This window comes from Zalophus californianus, chromosome 8 (genome assembly GCF_009762305.2).
Source record: "Zalophus californianus isolate mZalCal1 chromosome 8, mZalCal1.pri.v2, whole genome shotgun sequence".
Taxonomy (NCBI): Eukaryota; Metazoa; Chordata; class Mammalia; order Carnivora; family Otariidae; genus Zalophus; species Zalophus californianus.
The window spans coordinates 77,323,677-77,344,787 of record NC_045602.1 but is presented as its reverse complement, the minus strand read 5'-3'; the positions used below and the strand labels follow the sequence as shown (position 1 = coordinate 77,344,787).

Here is a 21,111-nt window from a genome sequence, read left to right as displayed (position 1 = left end):
ATAATGCTGCTGCATTATTCATGGATAAGATTTTGTGTGGACATATGTTTTCATTTCTCTCTTGTTTATACCTAGGAGTGGAATTGGTGGGTCATATGGTACCTGTATGTTTAACCATTGGAGGAACTGCCAGGCTGTTTCCCAAAGCCCTTTTCCTTGTATGATCAGTAAGCCAAAGAAATATTTTACTGGTCTTTAACTTCCGTAGGATTTTGCAAATTTTGCTACTGACCACCTTTGTAGTTTATCTGTTAAAATGCTTTCATAAAAAAGCTGGAGGTGTGATCACCATGCTTACACTCCTTCTCTCTACATATTTCTCATCCTCTATAAGTCTGATGGATCCAGGCCTTAGTCTTCTGACGCCCCTTAGGTACAGAGACTTTTCCTACCACAGGCATTGTTGTTTATGGACCAAATAGCTTTTCAGATACTTCTGGTTATAAGACCAATTTCTTTTGCCAATCTTTACCTGAGATCCCACTTACATATTGAGAGTTTGGGTAGAATGTCACACACAAGTTTTGGTTGCTTGAGCTGATGACTCTGTGATCATGCTCATGTCATGACTGTGTTGGCTGCAAAATGGCGTCCAAATCAGGAACATGGGAAAAGCCCTTGGACTTTCAGTATCACCCTTTCTGATACACACAAAGGATGTTTAATGTTTTCAGAGGCCCTCACCACCAGCCTCCACCTTCTATGGAATGCAGGGCTGTTGCTACCAAATACACTATTATAGGCTTAATTGACCCCCTAAAATTCATCATATTTTGAAGTCCTAGCCACCCCAGAATGTGACTGTATTTGGAAATAAGGCCTTTATAGAGGTAACGAGGGCTAAATGAGGTCATTGGGGATGGACCCTAATACAATAAGACAAATGTATATAGGTTAACAACTGCCACAGTTAAGGTAGGGAATATTTACATCACCCTCTGAAGAACCCTCATACACCTTTGCCTGGCCATGGCTTCTGAGCCAGGAAGTTACACAACTGAGTTGATGCCCTAGGTCTGGGAAGGTTGAATCAGAAACAAAGTTCAGGAAGGACTGGAAGGAAAAAGGGGTAGAAGGAAAAGAAGCTGGTTATTTTTTAAGGTAGAAAAACCAGAAACAATTCCACTGGTGAATGGAAGGATGGGCAGTCATGGGCAACACCTCCCTGAAGGCTCAAAGGGGAGGACAAGGTACCAGAACCAGGGCAGAGGATAATTTTTAGCATCGTCCTTAGCTCGCTGGTCCACTAGAAGCATCTGATGCTGCCCTTCGGTACTTTTATAGGCACAACTTTAGAATATTTTATTATTTTAGCCATTGTACAAAAATTACAAACTATAAATCCTTTACTTAATATGGTTATTTCCTGTATCTCTAAGTACTTTTTTTAATCCATGATTTCTGCCAAGTTGTGTTGTCCTCTACTTACTTGACATTAGTTTACATGTACTTTCCCCCCCATGGGTAATTTATATATCTATTTATCCTTTCTTGTGATAAAATACACATAGCTTAAAATTTACCATTTAATCATAAAATTCAGGGGCATTTAGTAAATTCACAGTGTTGTGCAACCGTTAGCACTGTCGAGTTCCAGAATGTCTTCATCATCCGAAAAGGAGACCTTGTACCCATCCTGCAGCTACTCCCCATTACTCCTCCCCTCCTCCTCACACCCCAGCGCTCAGCACCTGGCAAACACTAATCTATTTTCCCTCTCTGTGGATTTTCCTGTTCTGGGCATTCCAGATAGAGAGAATCATATGCAATATGAGACCTTTTGTGTCTGGCTTCTTTTACTAAGCATAATGACGTTAAGGTTTATCCGTTGTTACAGCAGGTATCAGTGCTTCCTTCCTTTTTGTGGCTCAGTAATACTCCATTTTATGGCTATCTTACATTTTATATATCCATTCAGTAGTTGATGGACATTTGCACTGTTTCCGCCTTTTGGCTCTATGAACATTCACATGCAAGGATTTTGTCTGAGTACCTATTTTCATTTCTCTTAGGTATGCACCTAGGAATTGCTGGTCATACGGTAACTCTATATTTACCTTGCTTGGGAACCGCCAGACTCTTCTCCACAGTAGCTGCACCATTTTACATTCACACCAGCAGTGGGTGAGGGCTCCAGTTTCTCCGATCCTCACCAATACTAGTTATTGATTGGTTGGTTGACTGCCATTCTAGTGGGTGTGAAGTGGCATCTTATTATAGTTTTGATTTGCACTTCCCCAATAAAGTGGCCAATGACATTGAGCATCTTTTCATGTGCCTTTGGCCATTTGTATAGATTCTTTTGAAAAGGCCCGTTGAAATCTTTTGCTTACTTTTTAACAAGCTTTTTTGTCTTTTTGTTGTTGAGTTGTAAGTTTTTCATGTATTCTGGATACTAGACCCTTATCAGATTTATATGATTTGCAAATATTTTGTCTCACTCTGTAGATTGTCGTTTCATTTTCTTGACCTAGTCTTTGAAGCACAAAAGTTTTAAATTCTGATGAAATCCAATGTATCTGTTCTTTTGTTTTTGTTGCCTGTGCTGTTGGTATCATATCTAGGAAACCATTGCCCAACCTGGAGGCATGAAGATTTACTCCTGTGTTTTCTTCTCAGAGTTGTGTAGTTTGAATGCTTATATTTAGGTTTTCCATTTTTTAAAAAGATTTTACTTATTTATTTGAGAGAGAGAGAGTGTGAACGGGGGGAGGAGCGGGGGTGGGGGAAGAGGAAAGGGGAAAGAATCTCCAGCAGACTCCATGCTGAGAACAGAACCCCACGTGGGGCTCGATCCCACAACCCTGAGATCATGACCTGAGCCGAAACCAAGAGTCGGACACTGAACCGACGGAGCCACCCAGGTGCCCCTAGGTTTTCCATTTATTTTGAGTTAATTATTGTGTGTGGTGTCGGGTGAGACAAGGATCCAGTGTCATTCTTTTGCTTGTGGATGTCCAGTTGTCCTAGCACTTTTGCTGGACTCTTCTTTCTCCATCACATGATTTTAGCATCTTTGTTAAAAATCAAATGACCATAGATGTATGTGTTTATTTCTGGAATCTCAGTACTAGTTCATTGATATGTGACCTAGACATGATATGTCTACCCTTATGCTAGTACCACACTGTTTTGATTACTGTGCCTTTGTAGTAAGTTTAGAAATCAGGAACTTGGAGTCCTCCCACTTTATTTTTCCTTTTCAAAAATTATTTCAAGGTCCCCCGTGATTTTATATGCATTTTAGGATCGCTTTTTCCACTTCTGTCAAAAAAGGCCTTTGGGATTTGGACAGGGATGCATTGATTCTGTAGACCACTTCAGGGAGTTTTACAATCTTAGTGATCTTTGGTATGTTGTGTTTGCACTTTCCTCTAAGTATTTTTTTTTTTAAGATTTTATTTATTTGTCAGAGAGAGAGAGACAGCACAAGCAGGGGAAGCAGCAAGCAGAGGAACAAGCAGGCTTTCCTCTGAGCAAGGAGCCCAATACAGGACTCGATACCAGGACTCTGGGATCATAAACTGAGCCATCCAGGCGTCCCAAGTATTTTTTAATTTCTCTTATGATTTCTTCCTTGATCTGTTGGTTGTTTAAGAGTTTGTTGTCTTAAAAAAAAAAAGTTTGTTGTCTTATTTCTACATATTTGTGAAATTCCGAATTTTCCTCTTTTTTTTATGTCTAGTTTCTATTGTGATCAGGAAAGATACTTTATAAAGGATTTCCATCTTCTTAAACTTATTGAGACTTGTGGTCTAACATATGGTCTATCCTGAAGAAAGTTCTATGTGTACTTTCAAAGAATGTACACTCTTTGCGAAGAGTGAAGAGTTCTGTAGATGCCTGTTATGTGTAGTTGGTTCATGGTGTTGTTGAAGTCCTCTGTTTTCTTTTGATCTTCTGTCTGGTTACATTATTGAAAGTAGGATAATGAATTCTTCAACTATCAGTTTATAACTGTTTCCCCCTTCAACTCTGCCAAAGCTCTCTTTTGAGGTACATGAATGTTTATAACTATTATGCCTTCTTGGTGAATGAGTCTTATATCAATATGTCATGGCTTGCTTTGTCCCATTGTAATTTTTGACTGAAAATCTGTTTTGTCTGGTGTTAGGATAGCTACTTCAGCTCTCTTTGGATTTCTTTGTTCATGGAGTATCTTTTCCATCCTTTCACTTTCAGCCTATCTGGTTATAAAGTGAGTTTCTTGCAGATAGCGTATAGTCAGATGTTTTTTCATCTATTTTGCCAAGATCTACCTTTTGATTTTAGAGTTCAATCCACTTACGTTTACAGTAATTACTGATAAGAAAATATTTCTGCTGGGCGCCTGGGTGGCTCAGTTGGTTAAGCGACTGCCTTCAGCTCAGGTCATGATCCTGGAGACCCGGGATCGAGTCCCGCATCGGGCTTCCTGCTCAGCAGGGAGTCTGCTTCTCCCTCTGACCCTCTTCCCTCTCGTGCTTTCTATCTCTCATTCTCTCTCTCTCTCAAATAAATAAAATCTTTAAAAAAAAAAATATTTCTGCCATTTTGCTATTTTGTTTCCTATATACCTTGTATCTTTTTTGTTCCTTAGTTTCTCTATTGCTGTCTTCTTTTGTGTTTAATTGGGGGTTTTTTGTACTGTATCGTTTTGATTCCTTCTTCATTTCCTTTTCTCTATATTTTTTTAGTGGTTACCCTGGAGATTATAATTTATATTTTAAATTTATAACAAACTAGTTTAAATTAGCTTCAAAAGTATAAAAAAAACTCCGCTCCTGTACAATTCTATCCTTCCCCTTTATGTTTCTGTTGTCACAAATTACATCTTTTAACATTGTGTGTTCATTAACATAGGTGTATACTTGTTGTTTTATGCATTTGACTTTTAAATCACATGGGGGAAAAAGAGTTATAAACCAAAAATATAGTAGTACTTGCCTTTTTTATTTGTGTATAAATATCACATAGTTCACAGTCTAGTTCAGGTTAATACCAACTTAATTTTAATAAGATACAAAACTTTACACCTCTATAGCTCTATTCCCACCCCTCCTTTGTCCTGTTGTTGTCATGCAAATTGTATCTTTAGACACTGGGCCCCCATCAAGACAGGTGTGTAATTATTGCTTTATCCAGTTGTCTTTTAAATCAGGAGAAAAAGAGATACAAGTAAAAACAACATTTATACTTTTATGTATATCCACCTTGTTACCTTTGTCACTGTTCTTTTCTCTTCCTGTGGATTCAAGTTACTTTCTAATATCCTTTCACTTCAGCCTATTTATTTTAGTCTTTCTGGCAGAACAGATTTGTTACAAACAAATTTTCTCAGTTTTTGTTTATCTAGGAATATCTCATCTTCTCCTTTTTTGGAGGATAGTTTTACTGGGTACAGCATTCTTGGTCCCCGGTCTTTTCTTTGTGCACTTTGACTATTTCATCTCACTGCTTGCTGATCTCTGGGGTTGATGAGAAATCACCTGTTAATCTTATTGAGACTTCCTTGTAGGTGATGAATCACTTTTCTCTTCATGCTTTTAAGATTCTCTCATTGGTTTTTAACAGTTTGAGTATGATGTATTTAGGTGTGGATCTCCTTGAGTTTATCCTACTTGGAGTTTTCTGAGCTTCTTGGAAGTGCAGTATTCTTTCTGTCCCCCTCCACCCCCACCATCTCTATCTCCATCTCTCTCTCAACTCCTGGAACTCCTATTATGCATATATTGGTGTACTTAATGGTGTCATACTGGTTTCTGAGGCTCTGTTCATCTTATTCTTTTTTCCTTTTGTGCCTCAGAATTGACTGTCTCAATTAACCTCTATAAAAGTTCACTGATTCTCTCTTCTGCTAGCCTGCATCTGGTGTTGAAGCCTTCTGCTTAGTTTTTCATTTCAGTTTTTGTACTTTTCAACTCCAGAATTTCTGTCTGGTTCCTTTTTATAATTTTTAAAATCTTTATTGACAGTCCCTGTTTGATGAGAACTCATTCTCTTCTGGTTTCTTTTAGTTCTTTGTTCACCATTTCTTTTAGTTCTTAGAGCATATTTGAGACAGTCGATGTAAAGTTTTTGTCTAGTAAAGTCCAATGCCTGGGCTTCCTCAGGGACAGGTTATTTCCTTCTTTTTTTGTCTATGAATGGACCATACTTTGTTGTTTCTTTGCATGCCTTGTAATTTTTGTTGAAAATTGTTCATCTTGAATATTATAATGCAGTAACCCTGGAAATAGGACTACCTCCCCCCATCTGAATTTGCTGTTGCTGGTTGTGATTTGTAGTTGATTGTTTAATGATTTTTCTAAACTATTTTTATAAAGACATTACTAATTTGTTGTGTGTGGTCACTGAAGTCACTGTTCCTTAAGCTTAGTGGTTAACTGGTAAGTAGTTAGAAAATTCCTTAAATCCCACCACCGCCAGCACAATAAAACTCTTCTGGTATTTGCAGTTTGGTTCTGTGATGGAGTACTCCCTCAAAGCTTAGGCAGGCCTTACTTAGGCAACTCTGCCTTCGCCTTCACTTCCTGCTTATGTGGAGCCTAATGATCAGCCAGAGGTTAACACTTACCATCTTCTGGGGTCTTTCCTAAACATGCATTAGCCCTGGGCATGCATGTGGCCTTCTGGACTCTGGTTTATGTGGGAGCTTTTTAGAATCTTTTTTCCTCTGCGTATCTTCTTCCTCAGCCTCTTCCTTTTCAGGCCGTTCAGACTCCCTGCTGCTTGCCTCACCTGTTATCCCTGCCCCAGGTGGTTGTGGCTGACAGACTTGCCTTTAAATGCTTTCAACAAATGCTGCCCAGGAGGCCACTTCAGCCCTGAGAAAGTTCCAAGTGAGAGAAAACAAAGGTAAGACCCTGAGTTGATCCCTCAGGGAGCCAGGATACAGGTCAAAACATACAACCACAATTCTTTGAGAACGAAGTTTATATTACCCTCTCTGTCACCAGCAAAGTCGCACCAGGAACACAGCCTCCACACCAGCTGCCTCTTAACTGGGGGTGGGGGATGAAAATCGGGTAAGTTCAAAATCCAGAACACAACTGTACTGAAATTTAGCAGCTTTTTTCTTCATTAAGCCTTTCCCTGCTTGTTGTTAGTTTCTTGTTAAATTCCAGAGTTCTGTAAGTGTTGGTTCTGACAGGTTTTGTCAGCTTAATTACTGCTTTTGTGGAGGGACAGGTTTCTGGGATTCCCTAATCCCAGGTATGAACATTTTGCAGTTATTTTTATGTTGATAGCGTGCTCTCTAAAAAGAATAAGCCATTTTAGAGTACCAACAGCAATGTATTTCCTCACAGCCATGTCAACATTTATTATCAATTTTTAATTTTTTAATGATTTCATTATGATTAAAGAATACTTCATAGGCATATTGATTTGAATGTCTTCCATTTTGGTTGGGTTTGAACCCTTGTTGAGTTAGTGTTTGTGTTTTTTGTAAATGGTTGTTTCCTTTGGTCAGTAGCCCATTCAGATATCAGTCTTTCATGTACCTTTCAGTTTATCTGATCCTAAGCCTGAAATGACGAAAGATGTCTGTGTGTGAGGCATAATCCATCTCAGCTATAGACGGACAGCTCCTAACGCTGGAGAAAGCTTGTTGGGCCAGCCCTGGGTATCTTTAAATCATTCATTCATTCAACAGAAATGCACCAAGCCCTACTGTGTGCCAGGTCTGTGCTGATTCTGGGGAAATGACAGGGACTAGAGAGCCCTGGCCTACCCCTTGTGAGCAAACAGTTTTTATAGGGGTGACACCGAGCAAGCAAGATGTGCAGAATGTCATCTCAGAACACATCTTTTCTGTTGAGCTGTACTAGTTTTGATTTTATAAAAGTTTAAAAAAAAAAAATGTCCATACACTTGCCTATCACATCCTTGAAATGAGAGGTGACAGCCCCTTTCACCTCAGCAACTTGATCTTCATGGTGCATGGGCTTGGTCCTTAGGGTAGAGCTGGAGGGGGATTTCCCTCCTGGGACCAGTGGGCCCAGGCCCTCTTCCATAGGGAACCTAGAACTTCAGAGCATTTAGCTTTCTTCTGGAGGCTCACGTCACCTGACAGACGGTTCCTTCCAGGACAGAAAGCCCAGCGGTTTGCAGATGGCCAGGCCTGAGAAGACTGCGTCAGCCCTTCCTCAGAACGAAGGTAGGTGTCTCTCACCTGCACAGGTAGAGCGGTTCTGAGGCCTGAGGCCATGAGGGAGTGGACAAGCCACGGTTGAGGGATTCCCCTCGCATTCTGCCCACATCAATCCGGAGCTGCCCCCTCTCCTCACCCAGCATGGCACAGTGGCCGGGGTGGTGGTAGGTGAGTGAGGGTACCACAATACTCTGTCCTATCCATAGGGGTCCAGGAAGCTGAAGTGTTGCCCCTCCTGTCGCCCAGCGTGAATGGCAGCTGCTTCGACCATCCCCTGCACCAGGGGCTCCTCCACCCCACCCGGCGCTGCAGCAGTCCTACCTCGGCTCCAACTCCTAAATTGTCAAAGAAGCCCAAGGTGGATGCAGCCAGGGACATGTTCCCCACTGACTGGAGCCCACCACCTGTAGAGTTCCTGAACCTGAGGGTACCACCGGCCGGCAGGGGGACCCCAGCCCCGAGGTGGGTAGGTGTGGCAGGGCCACAGGCCCTGAGGACATGGGCCCACCAGCTGCCTGAGGAGTTAGAGCAGGAGCCCCAGGGGAGTCTGGCCTCACTGGAGGAGCCGTTCTGGAACACGGCAGGCCCAAGCCAGAAGGCTGCAGCTCCAGTGGTGGACACCCACAGCTTGGTAAGCCAGTGCCCCGCCCCCCCCGGCCTCCTCTCCTTGCTGCCCTTTCTCAGTCATCCCCAGGCCACTCCCTTTTTGGCCATTCTTCCTTGGCCATATCCCAACTGCCCTTCATTGGCCACTTCCCCCTAACTATCCCTCCTCAACCTCATACCCCCCCCACCTCTCCCCAGCCCTTGGACCCTTGTGGCTGGGGTGCATCTCTCCCCTTATTTCTGCTGCTAACCTCTGCTAACAGATGGCTTGGGTGGTGCCAAATTTGATGCTGCTTCTGTATGGGAGCCTTCAAGGCTTTTGTGCCTAAGGTTGAGGTTATCCCTGTGGGGAAAGGGGGACCTTGGTGCCTGGGTCTAAGTTAGGCCATGCACAAAGACTCAGGCTGACTCTGGTCCAATGGATTGGAATGTCTAAATGGAAACTTCAATGATGAACTTTAAGCTGGGTGGGAATAAACAGTTCTTGCTAGGTAGACTGGGAACACTTAAGGGGCCCATGGATCCAGGAAATTTATTTTGAGAATAGGGCTTAATTATTTGTTTTGTTTGGTTTTCTTTTTAAGTAGAAGTTTTTTCTCCTTGTGGGAAGTCTTTTTTTTTTTTTTTTAAAGACCTTATTTATTTGTCAGACAGCGCACAAGCAGGGGGAGAAGCAGGCTTCCTGCTGAGCAAGGAGCCCGATGTGGGACTCAATCCCAGGACCCTGGGATCATGACCTGAGCCGAAGGCAGACACTTAACCGACTGAGCCACCCAGGCATCCCTGGTCTTAATTATTTATAATAGCCCAAGATTGTCAATAATCTAAATGCCTACCACTGGGCGCCTGGGTGGCTCAGTTGGTTAAGCGACTGCCTTCAGCTCAGGTCATGGTCCTGGAGTCCCGGGATCGAGTCCCACATCGGGCTCCCTGCTCAGCAGGGAGTCTGCTTCTCCCCCTGACCCTCTTCCCTCTCTCTCTCTCTCTCTCTCTCTCTCTCTCTCTCTCTCTCTCAAATAAATAAATAAATAAATAAATAAATAAAATTTAAAAAAATAAATGCCTACCACTAGGGAATTAATACCTTATGGTCTAGTCCTACATTAGAGTACCCTGAAAGTGGTTTTTTTTTTTTACTTATCTCTTTGGTATTGATATGGAATGACCCTCAAGACATACTATTAATTGAACAGAGCCAAGGCTAGAATAGGGTTCATAGTTTGCTATCATATGCGTTATGGATGGGGGAAGTCTGTGATGTATGACTGCTTGTCTGTGGATAAAATGTCTCCGAAAGCACACAGAGGAGTGAACACCTGTGAGGAGGGGCCTGGGTGGCTGGGGATGCAGGTGAGGGGAGACAGCTTACCTCATGCCTTTATACTTCTCGAGTTTTTAATCATGTGAAGGTATTGCCTATTCAGAAACATAAACAAGATAAATAAAGGGCTTAATTTAGATTAATTTTATTCTTCTCCCCCCTCTGTCTGTCTTTCTCTCTGTCCCCCATTCTCACGTCCTATTTCTCCAGTTCACCTTTGGGGCCTCAGAGAGCTATGTCAATAGCTTGGATTACTTACTGCAGGAGAAGCGGTGAGTGTGGGAAGAGGTCCACCGTGGGGTCTTAATTCTGTGGGGTTGGCAGCGATTTCAGGGGGTTGTCCTCTAAGACTCCTAGCACATTCCCATCAGGATCGAGCAGCCTACCATACTCCTACACAGCATGTCTCCTGGAGCGCCGTGTGTGCTCTGATTAATAGTGAGCGTGGGGTACGGTAGTCAGGTCAAAGGGGGGGGTCGTCTGGAAGGCAGAAAGCCCCAGACCTCTGCCACATACAGAGCCCTCGTTCAGGGGAGCTCATGAATCTTGGTTTGGTGTGGGTGGGATGCAGGGGGAATCCCTTGCTCTCTTCTGCCCAATTCATGCCCATGTGGGGGCCTCTTGGCTCCCATTCAAGCATTCCGTGGGAGAGAAGGGGAAAAGGCAGATGGCTTTGACAGAGGTGTACAGCCTGAGCATTGCCATGCCAGTGGTGTGGGCAAGTAAAGCTCATCAAGGCACCCAGCATTGGGAGATTCTTGCTGTGCCAGGTCCTGTGCCAGGCACTGGATATACGGAGGTGATAGTGCAGCCCTGCTCGCCTGGGGATGTATCCTAATGCTTCTAGTATTTCCCACGCTGTGAAGTGGCTATGGAGGGGCTGGAGTACTGGCACCTCAGGTAACCTGAGGGTCAGAAAAGGCTCCCCACAGGTATCCTTATCTTTGAACCTAGGAGAATTAGGAGATCTGGGGGGGGGGGCATCATGGGTGACCACACATGTGAAGGTGGGTATGACAGATATTCTGGTGGCCAACTAGAACTGGAATTCTTGGCACTGGGGAGTGGGGTTTGGGGCTTGACATAGCAGGAGGTGCAGCCAAGATGTGAACCGGAGCTGGGTCACGAGAGGCCTCATGCACACAAGGTTGAGTTGGGAGAATTTTAAGTGGGTGGTGATGTGTTTCCTGCTGTGTTTCAGAGATCACTAGGTTGCATTATGGAGAATGGATGGGAATGGGGAGAGAGGAAGTAGGGTGAATGGTGATGGGGTGGGGCCCTGGGAGGAGGGCAGTTGGGGCTATGATGAGTCTGCTGATCTGGGTGGCTGGGACTCTGGAGCCTGCGTGGAAGGGAGTTCAGACCTAGACATGTGGCTTCGGAGAGGCCCGGGCACATTCAGCGGAAAATCATTCAGTTGTCACTGGCTGGGAGGATCCAAACTCTGGATGGCAGCCTGGACTGAAGGTAAAGTCTTTAAGAACTGAGGACCTTTGGGCAAAGGCAGGGCAAGCACCTGGAAGGGCAGGACAATGGCTGGGGAGGCTCCAAGGCTGTTGAGGGGCCAAGGATCAAGAAGGCTGAAGGATGGACTGTGCCTGCTCAGGGGTTTGGTGTTGTTCGGGCAGGAGGGAGGTGAGGGAGTCAGGATTCCAGCAACGTAATGGTTGGCATGCAGGGCTGTGGTGGGGACGGGCCTCTGAGGCTGGAGACCAAAGGGTAGGGAGAGAAGGAAATGAGCAGGACCTGGAAGGGCTGCCCTTGGGGCCGGAAAGGCAGGCCGTGTGTCAGGGGCTCCGGGAGCCATGAGCCTTGGGGCCTCTCCAGGTCAGTGTGGCCAGACCCTGGGAGGAAGAGAAGGGGCTAGGCACGGGCCTGGATGTGTCAAAAAGTGGGCACATCCTAAACAAGGTACACAAAGGCGGGTTTGAAGTTGTGTGGTGAAAAGTTTCCTTCAGGCCTGTCTGCTCCTGTCCGCTTAACCAGAGATGGCACAGGTGATGCGATGTGATGCCTCTCCCCCGCCCCATCCAAGTCCATGTTGAGGGCCTTTACGCAGGAGTGCAGGGAAGTGTCCCTATTCCTAGGCCTTCACATGTTCACAGGGTCTGCAGCCCAGTGCCTGGGTCACTTGACTGGGGACAGTGCTGACCTCTGTTACTGGCTTTCTGCTCCCTGCAGGGACCAAGCCTTGGAGCGAGAGCAGGTGCTTCTGCAGCACCACCCCCATCTCAGCTCCCTGGATCTGGATGAAGTGCCTCTCAAACCTGAGCACAGGTGGGGGACGTGGGCACGAGAGGGGCAAGGGCCTGGCCACTTGTGGGGTCTGGGGCGGCGGGGGGGGGTAGTCCACGCACCTGCCTCTCAAGGCAAAGGATTTAAGTGTTGACTGGCTCTCATTTTCAGACAGAATTTCAACCAGCAATCTGTGTGTATTTATAAGTTCTCAGGCTGCCTCCTTTTCTTAAATCAACATTCAAGAAAACCCCTACATTCATTCATTCATTGATTACAGAAATATTGGATCCTCTACTGTGCGTCAGGATTTAGCGTGGGCCTTTGAGAACGCAGAGATAGGAAAACACGGCCTACTTGGCCCCAGTTGTCCACCCAAATTTATGGAACCAGGTCACTTGGGGGAAGTAACTCTACAAAACCACAATCTAAGAGAAAACTGTCTTTAAAGGGGAGAATATGGCCATGTGACATTTTTCATCCCCCCGCCCCGGAGAAAAGAAGGTTGCTTTTGTCAGTGCTATCATGAGGGGAGTGGGGTGTCTGCCGGCCATGATCTAACTGGGCCATTGGCTGGAGGGAGGGCTGGTCTCATCTGTGCTGCAGTGTCTCAGAGGTGCCGAGAGACCACAGTTTGAATCCATCATCAGGGTACCCTGTTAGCCATCCATCTACCCAACTGGCCAGCCAGCCAGCCAACCAGCAAACATCTACTGAGTCCAACTTTGTACCAGGCTCTGTTACAGACTCTGGGGATACAGCAAAAGCAAAACAAGACAGAAATCTCTGTCCTCCTAAGCGAAGAGAGGTAACAAGTGCTCAGGAGAGAGGATAAAGAAGAGAGGGGGCGGGAGGAGCTTGGAAGGCCTGTGAGATTGCGCATAAGGATCAGGGAAGACCTCGATGAGCAGGTGGCTCGCTTCTAGCAGGGCATTGTGAAGGAGACGAGAGGCAGCTCTGGGGGCCCTGCAGGGAGAGCATAGTGGCAGCCATGGAGGGGAGGGCTGGGGAGAGGAGGTCCGGGAGGCCAGGAGTGGGCTCGATGCATCAGCTTCTCTGTGAGCTAGCCGCCAGTGAGCTGAACAGGACCCTCTGCCGCCATGTCAAGGATAAACTGGGGAGCCTGGGGCGGGGTGGGGGGGTGCAAGGGCAGAAGGAGGGAGACAGGGGCAAATGAGCCATAGCAGGTATCCTGAGAAGTAAGAGGCTGGGAGGGAGGGAGGGTGGGTGGTAAGGAGTAGGCACAGTCTGGATATATTTTTAGGGTAGAACTGACAGGATTTGTTGATGAACTGGATGAAGTGTATGGGAGAAAGAGGGGAATCAGGGGGGGACCCCCCAGGATTTGGGCCTGAGCACCTGGAAGGTTGGAGTTGTCTAATTAAACTGGGGAAGACTAAGTGACGAAGACTGCGGTGGGGGCACTTGTGAGGTCAAGAGTTCATTTGGGGGATCCCAGGGGCGAGACCAAGGAGACGGCTTGGATCCCCTCTTCTGGAGAGGCAGGCCCAGGAGTCACCAAGGTGACGTTTAAAGCCACAAACTGGATGAGCTCACCTGGAGAGCAAGTTTAGAGAGAAAACAGGCCCAAGGGGGTGCAATGTAGAGGTCACAGTGACCTTGACAGGAGCGGCTCTGGTGGAGTGCTGGGGGTGAACCTGACTGGAACAGGCCCATAGGGCAACAGGAGGAGAGGTCGAAAGAGAAAAGTGTGCAGTAGCTGAAGGGGGAAGTAGAGTCAGGAGAGATCTTTCTGTATGTCTCCCTTCCTTTTCTTTCTTTTAATTGGTTCCTCCCTTGCTTCCTTCCCTCCTTCCTTCCCTTTCTCCCTCAGGAACCAAGTGCGCCGGAGGGGCTGGGGTGGACTGCAGGGGATGAGGTCACCTCAGCCATGTGGCTGAGGGCATGTTGGTCAACACGCACTAGATCATCTGCCTGTCCAGGCTTGGGCTTTTTTTTCTGTCAGCCTGAGTTAGGTTATTAAGCATTCGTCTAAGCAGTGATAGGTCAAGTTTTTGTGCACACTCTAAGTTAGCATTCTGCTTCCACTTACTAAGGGAATGTTGAGTGACAACCTACAGACTTCTTTGGAGCTTCCATTTTAGGACCCCCAAATGGTTTACATTGTTTTTATTGCCCAGAGATGGTTATGAACATCACTGTGGCTGGCTGTTTGCTTTTTTTCCCCTCAAGTTTTTCTGATAACCATCTCTGGACTTGATCAGGGATTAGCAAACTCTGTATTTGTAAATAGTAAATATTTTAGGCTTTGAGAACCATGCAGTCTCTGTGTGCAACAACCACTCAACTCTGCTGTTGTAACAGGGAAGCTCCCATAGACAATACATAAGTGAATAAACATGCCTATGTTGCAATAAAACCTCGTTTACAGCAACGGGCAGGGGTTGGCCGCAGACGGCAGTTTGCTGACCAGTGGCCTTGGTTAGGAGGACCCCAGCCTCCTCACTGATACTTTCCACTGTGAACACCTGTGAGTGTTCAGATTGGAACAGCCACCCCACATAGGTGGAAAGCTGCTAACATGCTGCCTAGAGGCCCAGAGAACGGGTGCCATGCAGGGCGCACAGCAAACCCAGAAGGGCAGATGTGGAGACTGAATGGAAGCTCTGGGTTTGGGCTAAAGGCCTCTTTGGACAAGAGTGCCTTGGTGGCATCATAAGTGATAAAAACAGTTGTCTAAGTTGGGACTCATGGATTTGTTTCCAGGTTTCCTACTCAATGGATACATAACCTTGGAATGAAACCTTTTAAATCCTCTTTAAAATCTCAATAGTGGGGTGCCTGGGTGGCTCAGATGGTTGTCTGCCTTGGGCTCAGGTCATGATCTCCAGGTCCTGGGATCAAGCCCCACAGCGGGCTCCCTGCTCAGCGGGGAGCCTGCTTCTGCCTCTCCCCTTGCTTGTACTCTCTCTGTCTCTCTCAAAGGAATAAATAAAAACTCTTAAAAAAAATAAAAAATAAAATTTCGGTAGCAAGAATAACTATTTTAGCTCTTGATGTTTCTACTGAGTGCATCCAGACTTCTGGAAGTCATGGCTTGGGTGTTTTGAAATTCCCCACAGAAGAAAGGGAGTTATCTGGGGAACCCGCTTAAGCCAGGTGTCCCAGGCTCTGAAATCACCGATGATTTTCTGGGCACGTGACATTTTCAAGTAGTACTTTGAGAAAGCCTTTTTGACAACAGCCACTTTGAGGTGGTGGTTTTGATGTGGGATCATTTTGATGGGATAGTTCGACTCTCTGCTTCAAAGAAAATTACTCACTGATCACACAAAGCCAACAGCTTTTTCTATCCCTGAATGGGGCCAAGGAGGGATGTGGATCTGGAAGGGGTGAGGCTGCGGCTAGGGGCCAGCCACCATCTGCCAGAGCAGTTGTCTGTGACCAGGAGTCACACGCTGGCCGTGGATGCCCGCCGTAGAAGAGACCCACAAGCACCCAGAGCCCAGCATCCCCTCATGCTCTAAGGACTGGCTTGCAGTTTGAATGGATGCCATCCTATGTTCTGTATTTCTTAAAGTTAAAAGACCGTATGTGTGTGCTGGGGCAGGGGACAGGGGAATATTTCAACCCTAACATCATCCTTTATCCTCACTTTGGGGCTGTACAGGAAATCCCCAATTAGACGTGGAAGAGTCATCTCAGAACTCTTAATAATGCACATACATTATATTTAGTATCACAAAAGTCCCTTTGTATGATGGTTTGGGGGACAAGACTAAGACCCTTTTACAGATGAGCCTAATTCCTACAGACTTAATAATTTGCACCTTTTCCTTAATATACGAGCAACATAAGCCATAGATCCTCAAAAGCTGAAATGGCAAAGAAATGAATAAAACAGAAGAATGTTTTCCCGTCTGTGTGGTGGTTTGCACAGGCCGCTTGCAAAAACCCACAGAAGCAGAAGCTCCCCGGTGTTTTCATGTCATTTCCGTACCGTGTGCCATTTCACCCTCCGGACGGCCCTGTGATGAGCATCGGCACCTGTTCTCGGGTCGGTGGCCAGAAAGGGAGACAAATCTTCTTGGGCCAGTGGTGGGCTGCTAGCTGCCCTGCCTCCAGCACCCGCTGCTTACGTCCCAGACCCCGACAGGAGCCCTGGGTGCTGCTCCCCGCTCCGAGTTCACCGTCCTCTGGTGACAGGAGGGGATGCAGTGCTTGTAGCTTGTTTTCTTGTGCTGTTTTTATTGTTGTCAAATGTGTGTTCTGTCTCTACAAAATCAAGCAGAACACAGTTGTATGAAGTAAACAGGAAATGTCTCTTCTGCCCCCTCCTCCAAATCCTATCCCCTAGGGATGACTTCAGCTCATAGCTGGGCACGTCAGATGTGTGGGGGGTGTTGCATGTTTCTAAGAATGTGTGCGTACGTCTGTGTATACCTGTACACACGCATGCACACACACACACACACACACACACACACTCTTCCTCTTCTGAAACTTGGCTGTTTCCACCCACCAGTGCACTGTGGCCGGTCTGTCATGATGCAAAGATTTACTTTGTTCTTAGGAATTGTCTTAACTGCCTCCCTTTTCCCCACTCCCTCTTAAACAGGTCATTCAATCCTGACAATTTTTACCCCTCCCAGTAGAGTTGGAATGTATCCCTTCTTCTCTCTGTTCCTTCCCTGTCTTGGGGACCCAGCTCTGATCTACTAATTGGACTCACAAGGCAGGGCCTGGGCATCTGGGCATCCCTGGGAAGTCCTCCTGATCACAAGAGCTTGAGGACTGGTGTCCCAGAAGAAGCATCCAGGCTCCTTCCTTGTGTGGATGCCCTCCCTGACCCTGGCCGCACCCAGAGCTTCTCTCCTCCGCCCCTGGCAGACCGTGTAGGCAGTTTTGTGGTCAGCCCATTTGCTGAAGGCTACTGTGGTGATTTATTTACCCTTCTCCTAGACATGCAGTGGCAGCCCACGCCTGACTCATCCTTCAGCACCTGGCACCCACATATCGTGGGTGCTCAGTGAAAGTTTGAGCTGAACAAAGGCAGTGGGCGGCGCTGAGTTTGGGAGCAGGACTTCTGGCTCCTGAACTAAAGCCCTGAGGAAGGGGCTGGGATGCAGGACGCAGAGTGGGATGGGGAAGAAGAGCTCCTGAGTCTGCATCTCGTAGGCTCCTCCTTTACCAGCAGGTGGCGCTGTCCTCCCCCCCCAGTCTTTTCCCCACCAGGCCGCGGTTGCAAGGCAGGGGCACCATCTGGCTTTCCCTGGCCTCCCTCCAGGCTGCAGACCAGGTGTGCCTGCTGACACGTGCCTCTCCGGCTCCTTGCTTTGCCAGGATGCTGGTGGAGAGGTTCTCCGTGTCACTGCAGGTCATCCCACCAGTACATCCCGGGGAGACTGTGTTTCTACCCAGGCGTCAGCCCCTGCACTGCCTCCTGGACCGTTCACAGCTGAAGCCACGTAGCCACCTGGAAGAACTGTTCGTCAGGTAAATGTTGGCATGGGATGGCCAGGCCTGGTCCCTCATGGAGCCCAATGATAAGGACTGGCCCAAATGAGGAAATTCAAAGCTGTGCTTGAGCCAGTTTGGATATGTCAGCTTTCAAGACTATGGGATGAAATAGTCCCACATGTCTGCTTATAATATTTAATTTGCTGATTTGGTTGTACATACTTTTAAAAAGCCCTACATTGTCACAAATATTAGGTCGGTTGTATATTTATGTATTCATATTGCTTTTTTCCTCCCCCACACCCCAGTTTCATGGAACAACTGTAGTCAGACTCACCATTACATGCCTTTGGGGTGATGTCTCCCTCAACACTGGAGCCGCTTTCTGGGCCATCCAGCAGTTTTCCAGAGCACGTCATCGTCACTTCCATCTGCTCATTGGAGACACCACCCTTCTTCCGTCCATGTGTGATGCTAACACTGAAAAGTTTGTCCCCAGCCCTAAGTGCACACTGTGTAACATTAGGACATTAGGCTCAACTCCGTGGAAGGAAATTTACGTTCATTAACGCACAGCCACGGGCTATGTTGCTTTTTAAGGGGATTTTAAAAGCTTGACCACAATCACATCCAACAGTTGCAGTTGTGAGTTCATCTATCTGAGATTAAGAGAGAAAGCCCGCAGGACTCAGTGCAGCTGACCACTCACGCTCATGAGGCCGACGCCCTGCTGCGCCTTGGTGGCCAAGGGGGATGGGGAGGAGGCTGCGGGGCCAGCACCAACCGGTGGGAAGCACAGAGGTTGAACTGTCTCTGGTCTCTTGAAAGCAGGAGTCTTGTGATGGTTTCCAGCTATTCAGGACTTCCTTGGTCTATTTCACTAATTCTAAAGCCATCTCATATCACGGGAAGTTTCAAGTATAGATAGCGCAGTGTAATGATTCCCCATATAGTCATCACTCAGCTTCGGCAACCAGCAGCTCAAAGCCAATCCTGTTCCATCTCTACCCCTGCCCACTAACATTATCCCCTCAGGATTATTTTTAAGCAAATCCCAGACACATTTAATTGAATCTGTAAGTACTTCAGTGTCTGTCTCTAAAAGATAGGACTCTATCCTTAGATATAACTTCAATGCCATTATTCCATCTAAAAATTACAAATCCTTCATACCATTGCTATCAGTCGGTGTTCAGATTTCCCCAGTCATCCTCTAAATGTGTATTCTCTGTGGTTCAAATCAGGATCTGAACAAGGCCCTAACGTCACCATTAGTCGTAATGTGAGTGGTGAGAGAACATTGCATTGCGTTGATGCCTCCACATATTTAACCATTTTCCTCAGCATATATGTTACTTCCAGCTTTTTTATAAGCGATGTGGTAGAGAACATCTTCATACACAGATATTTGTCTGGAGCATAGCCCCGGAAGCGACGTGCGGGGACTGGACCTGCGCGTCTGCATATTGGTAAAGGCTGCCGTCGCCACGCTGAGAAGGTGTCTCATAAAGGGTCGATGAAAAGGGGAAAAAAGAAACCAGGGTTGACGAGAAAAGGATAGCGGCGTTGGAGAAAGGGGAGGGGCGGGGCAGGAAGCGGAGAGAGGAGAGGAGAGAGGAAGGCGTCTCGCAGAGCTGCCTCAGCCGGCCACGGTCTGGGTGACAGCAGGGCTCCTGTCCCAGACTGGACGGCCGGCAGGAAGTGTTTGACAGCCGACAGGGCCCCCGCAGCGGTGACCTGGGGGCCTGAGCAGCCCTGCCAAATGGGGCCAGGTGGCCGGCCCGCTCCCCTGGGGTGAGGAATTCAGACCCTCCTCCCTCAAGTATGCTAATGAGGCACCGGAGAGGCGGCCTCGCCGGCCGGGAGCCCAGCCCAGACCCTTTCTGGAGGAATGCCCGCCGCCTTCCACATGGTCCGGTTGGGGGGGGGGTGGGGCCTGCTACGCAGTGGGTAAGGGCCACTTCCTGAAGGTCACCATTTAGCCTTGGGGTCACTCTTATTTCCTGTTTGTGCCAAGGACCTCAAGCCCAGACACAAGAGAGGGAAATAGTGGTTCAATAATTACCCCGTTGTGTTCAGCCGGAAGCGTGAAGACGAAGGGAAAATAGAAGGTTACTTGATCTCTCAAGAGGCAGTAGGGTTCAGTGTTTTGCCTTACAAAAAATTAAAACTTTGTGAGATTACAGGTAACTTTTATTTTCCTTATTATACTCTTCTGTATTTTATGACTCCGTCTCATTTTTAACAGGGGTTTTAGGGGGAAAATGTGAATGCGAGTTTTAAGAACCCCCTCTGGAAATAGATCCAGGTCTCCTTGCCCGTCTGGGAGGAGGGGTGTCATCTTTCCGCTCTACAAAGTGGGTGCTCTTGGCATGGGGTGCAGGGCAGGTGCGGGAGGCCTCGGCGCCTGGGCTCGGGGGCCTCGTCCTCCCGGGCCGCACCTACACAGGTTTCTGTGCAAGAACACGTCTCCTGGAGCCCACAGCCCCTGGATCAGAGATGGCCTGGCCGGCCCGCCCTCATTCATCACCCAGCTGGATGTGTGACCTCAGGTTAGTTCCCTGGAACCAAAGTCACATGCATTTATGACAGAAGCTGGTACCAAGGCCTGAACTTTTTCCTCCCTTGACAGCCGTTCAAAAGGAAATCCGATCCCCGAGTGGAGAAGCATTGGGACCTATGCCCACATGCAGCTCAGAGGCCAGTGATCTCCCTGGGAAGGGTGGAGATTGCCTGCTGAATGATTCATGGTCCTCTCTGGGCCCCCACAGAGTGCGCTGGAGTGTGTGTGTGGGGGGGGTGTCCGCCACTGTTCTGGAGAGGTGTTCACCGTGTGTGGTCAGGGAGCCCTTCCTCCAGGAACACGTCTGCAGGCAGGAGGCGGCGTGTGGGTCTGAGCCGTGTGGATGTCCATGTGCTTGTGCACTGGGTCTCCCTGAGGCCGAACTCGAGCTCCGGTTTTGCCAGGACCTTTTCCTCTTCCTGGTGTTGCTGGCAGGCGGGTCCGAGGACCTGGGGGGCGGGGGGAGTAGGAGTTTCCTTCAGGACCAGCCAAACAGTCCCTGGCTTCACGCAGGACGGAAATCAGATGTGAGCCAGCAGAAGGTAAAAAGCAGAGTTTAGTGAAAATCTATAGAGACAGAGACGAAGTGTCCAGACAGTGGGAAAGGAAAAGAGCAGGAAGTCTCATCTTTGTTCGGGGTCTGAGTTTTTTACTGAGGATGGTGGCCTCATGTATGTGTCTCCTCAGACATCCAGGAACCAGTTAAAACAAAGACGAGGGCCCAGGTGTTATTCCTTGGAACCAGGGGGTCTTCGCATCCAGATGTCCAGTCCTGGGTCTGAAATACGCATATGATGGCTTCCTCCCCTCCTTCTCACCTGGTCCTTCCTT

The 21,111-nt window shown here is 47.3% G+C and overlaps 1 protein-coding gene across 6 annotated transcripts in view; it reads left to right on the top strand.

Annotated features, from left to right (window-relative positions):
* The window catches only part of FAM178B (family with sequence similarity 178 member B), a 105,912-nt gene that overhangs the window by 10,843 nt on the left and 73,958 nt on the right, over positions 1 to 21,111 (top strand). For 2 of the 6 annotated variants that reach the window (XM_027622974.1, XM_027622975.1), the window contains 6 exons: positions 6,691 to 6,837; positions 8,071 to 8,140; positions 8,341 to 8,765; positions 10,272 to 10,333; positions 12,243 to 12,338; positions 17,601 to 17,753. In XM_027622974.1, coding sequence (XP_027478775.1) covers positions 8,095 to 8,140; positions 8,341 to 8,765; positions 10,272 to 10,333; positions 12,243 to 12,338; positions 17,601 to 17,753 — 782 coding nt within the window. In that variant the 5' untranslated portion in view covers positions 6,691 to 6,837; positions 8,071 to 8,094. The remainder of the gene's footprint in view (positions 1 to 6,690; positions 6,838 to 8,070; positions 8,141 to 8,340; positions 8,766 to 10,271; positions 10,334 to 12,242; positions 12,339 to 17,600; positions 17,754 to 21,111) is intronic. The other 4 variants (XM_027622976.1, XM_027622973.1, XM_027622977.1 and 1 more) reach the window with 3 other exon arrangements.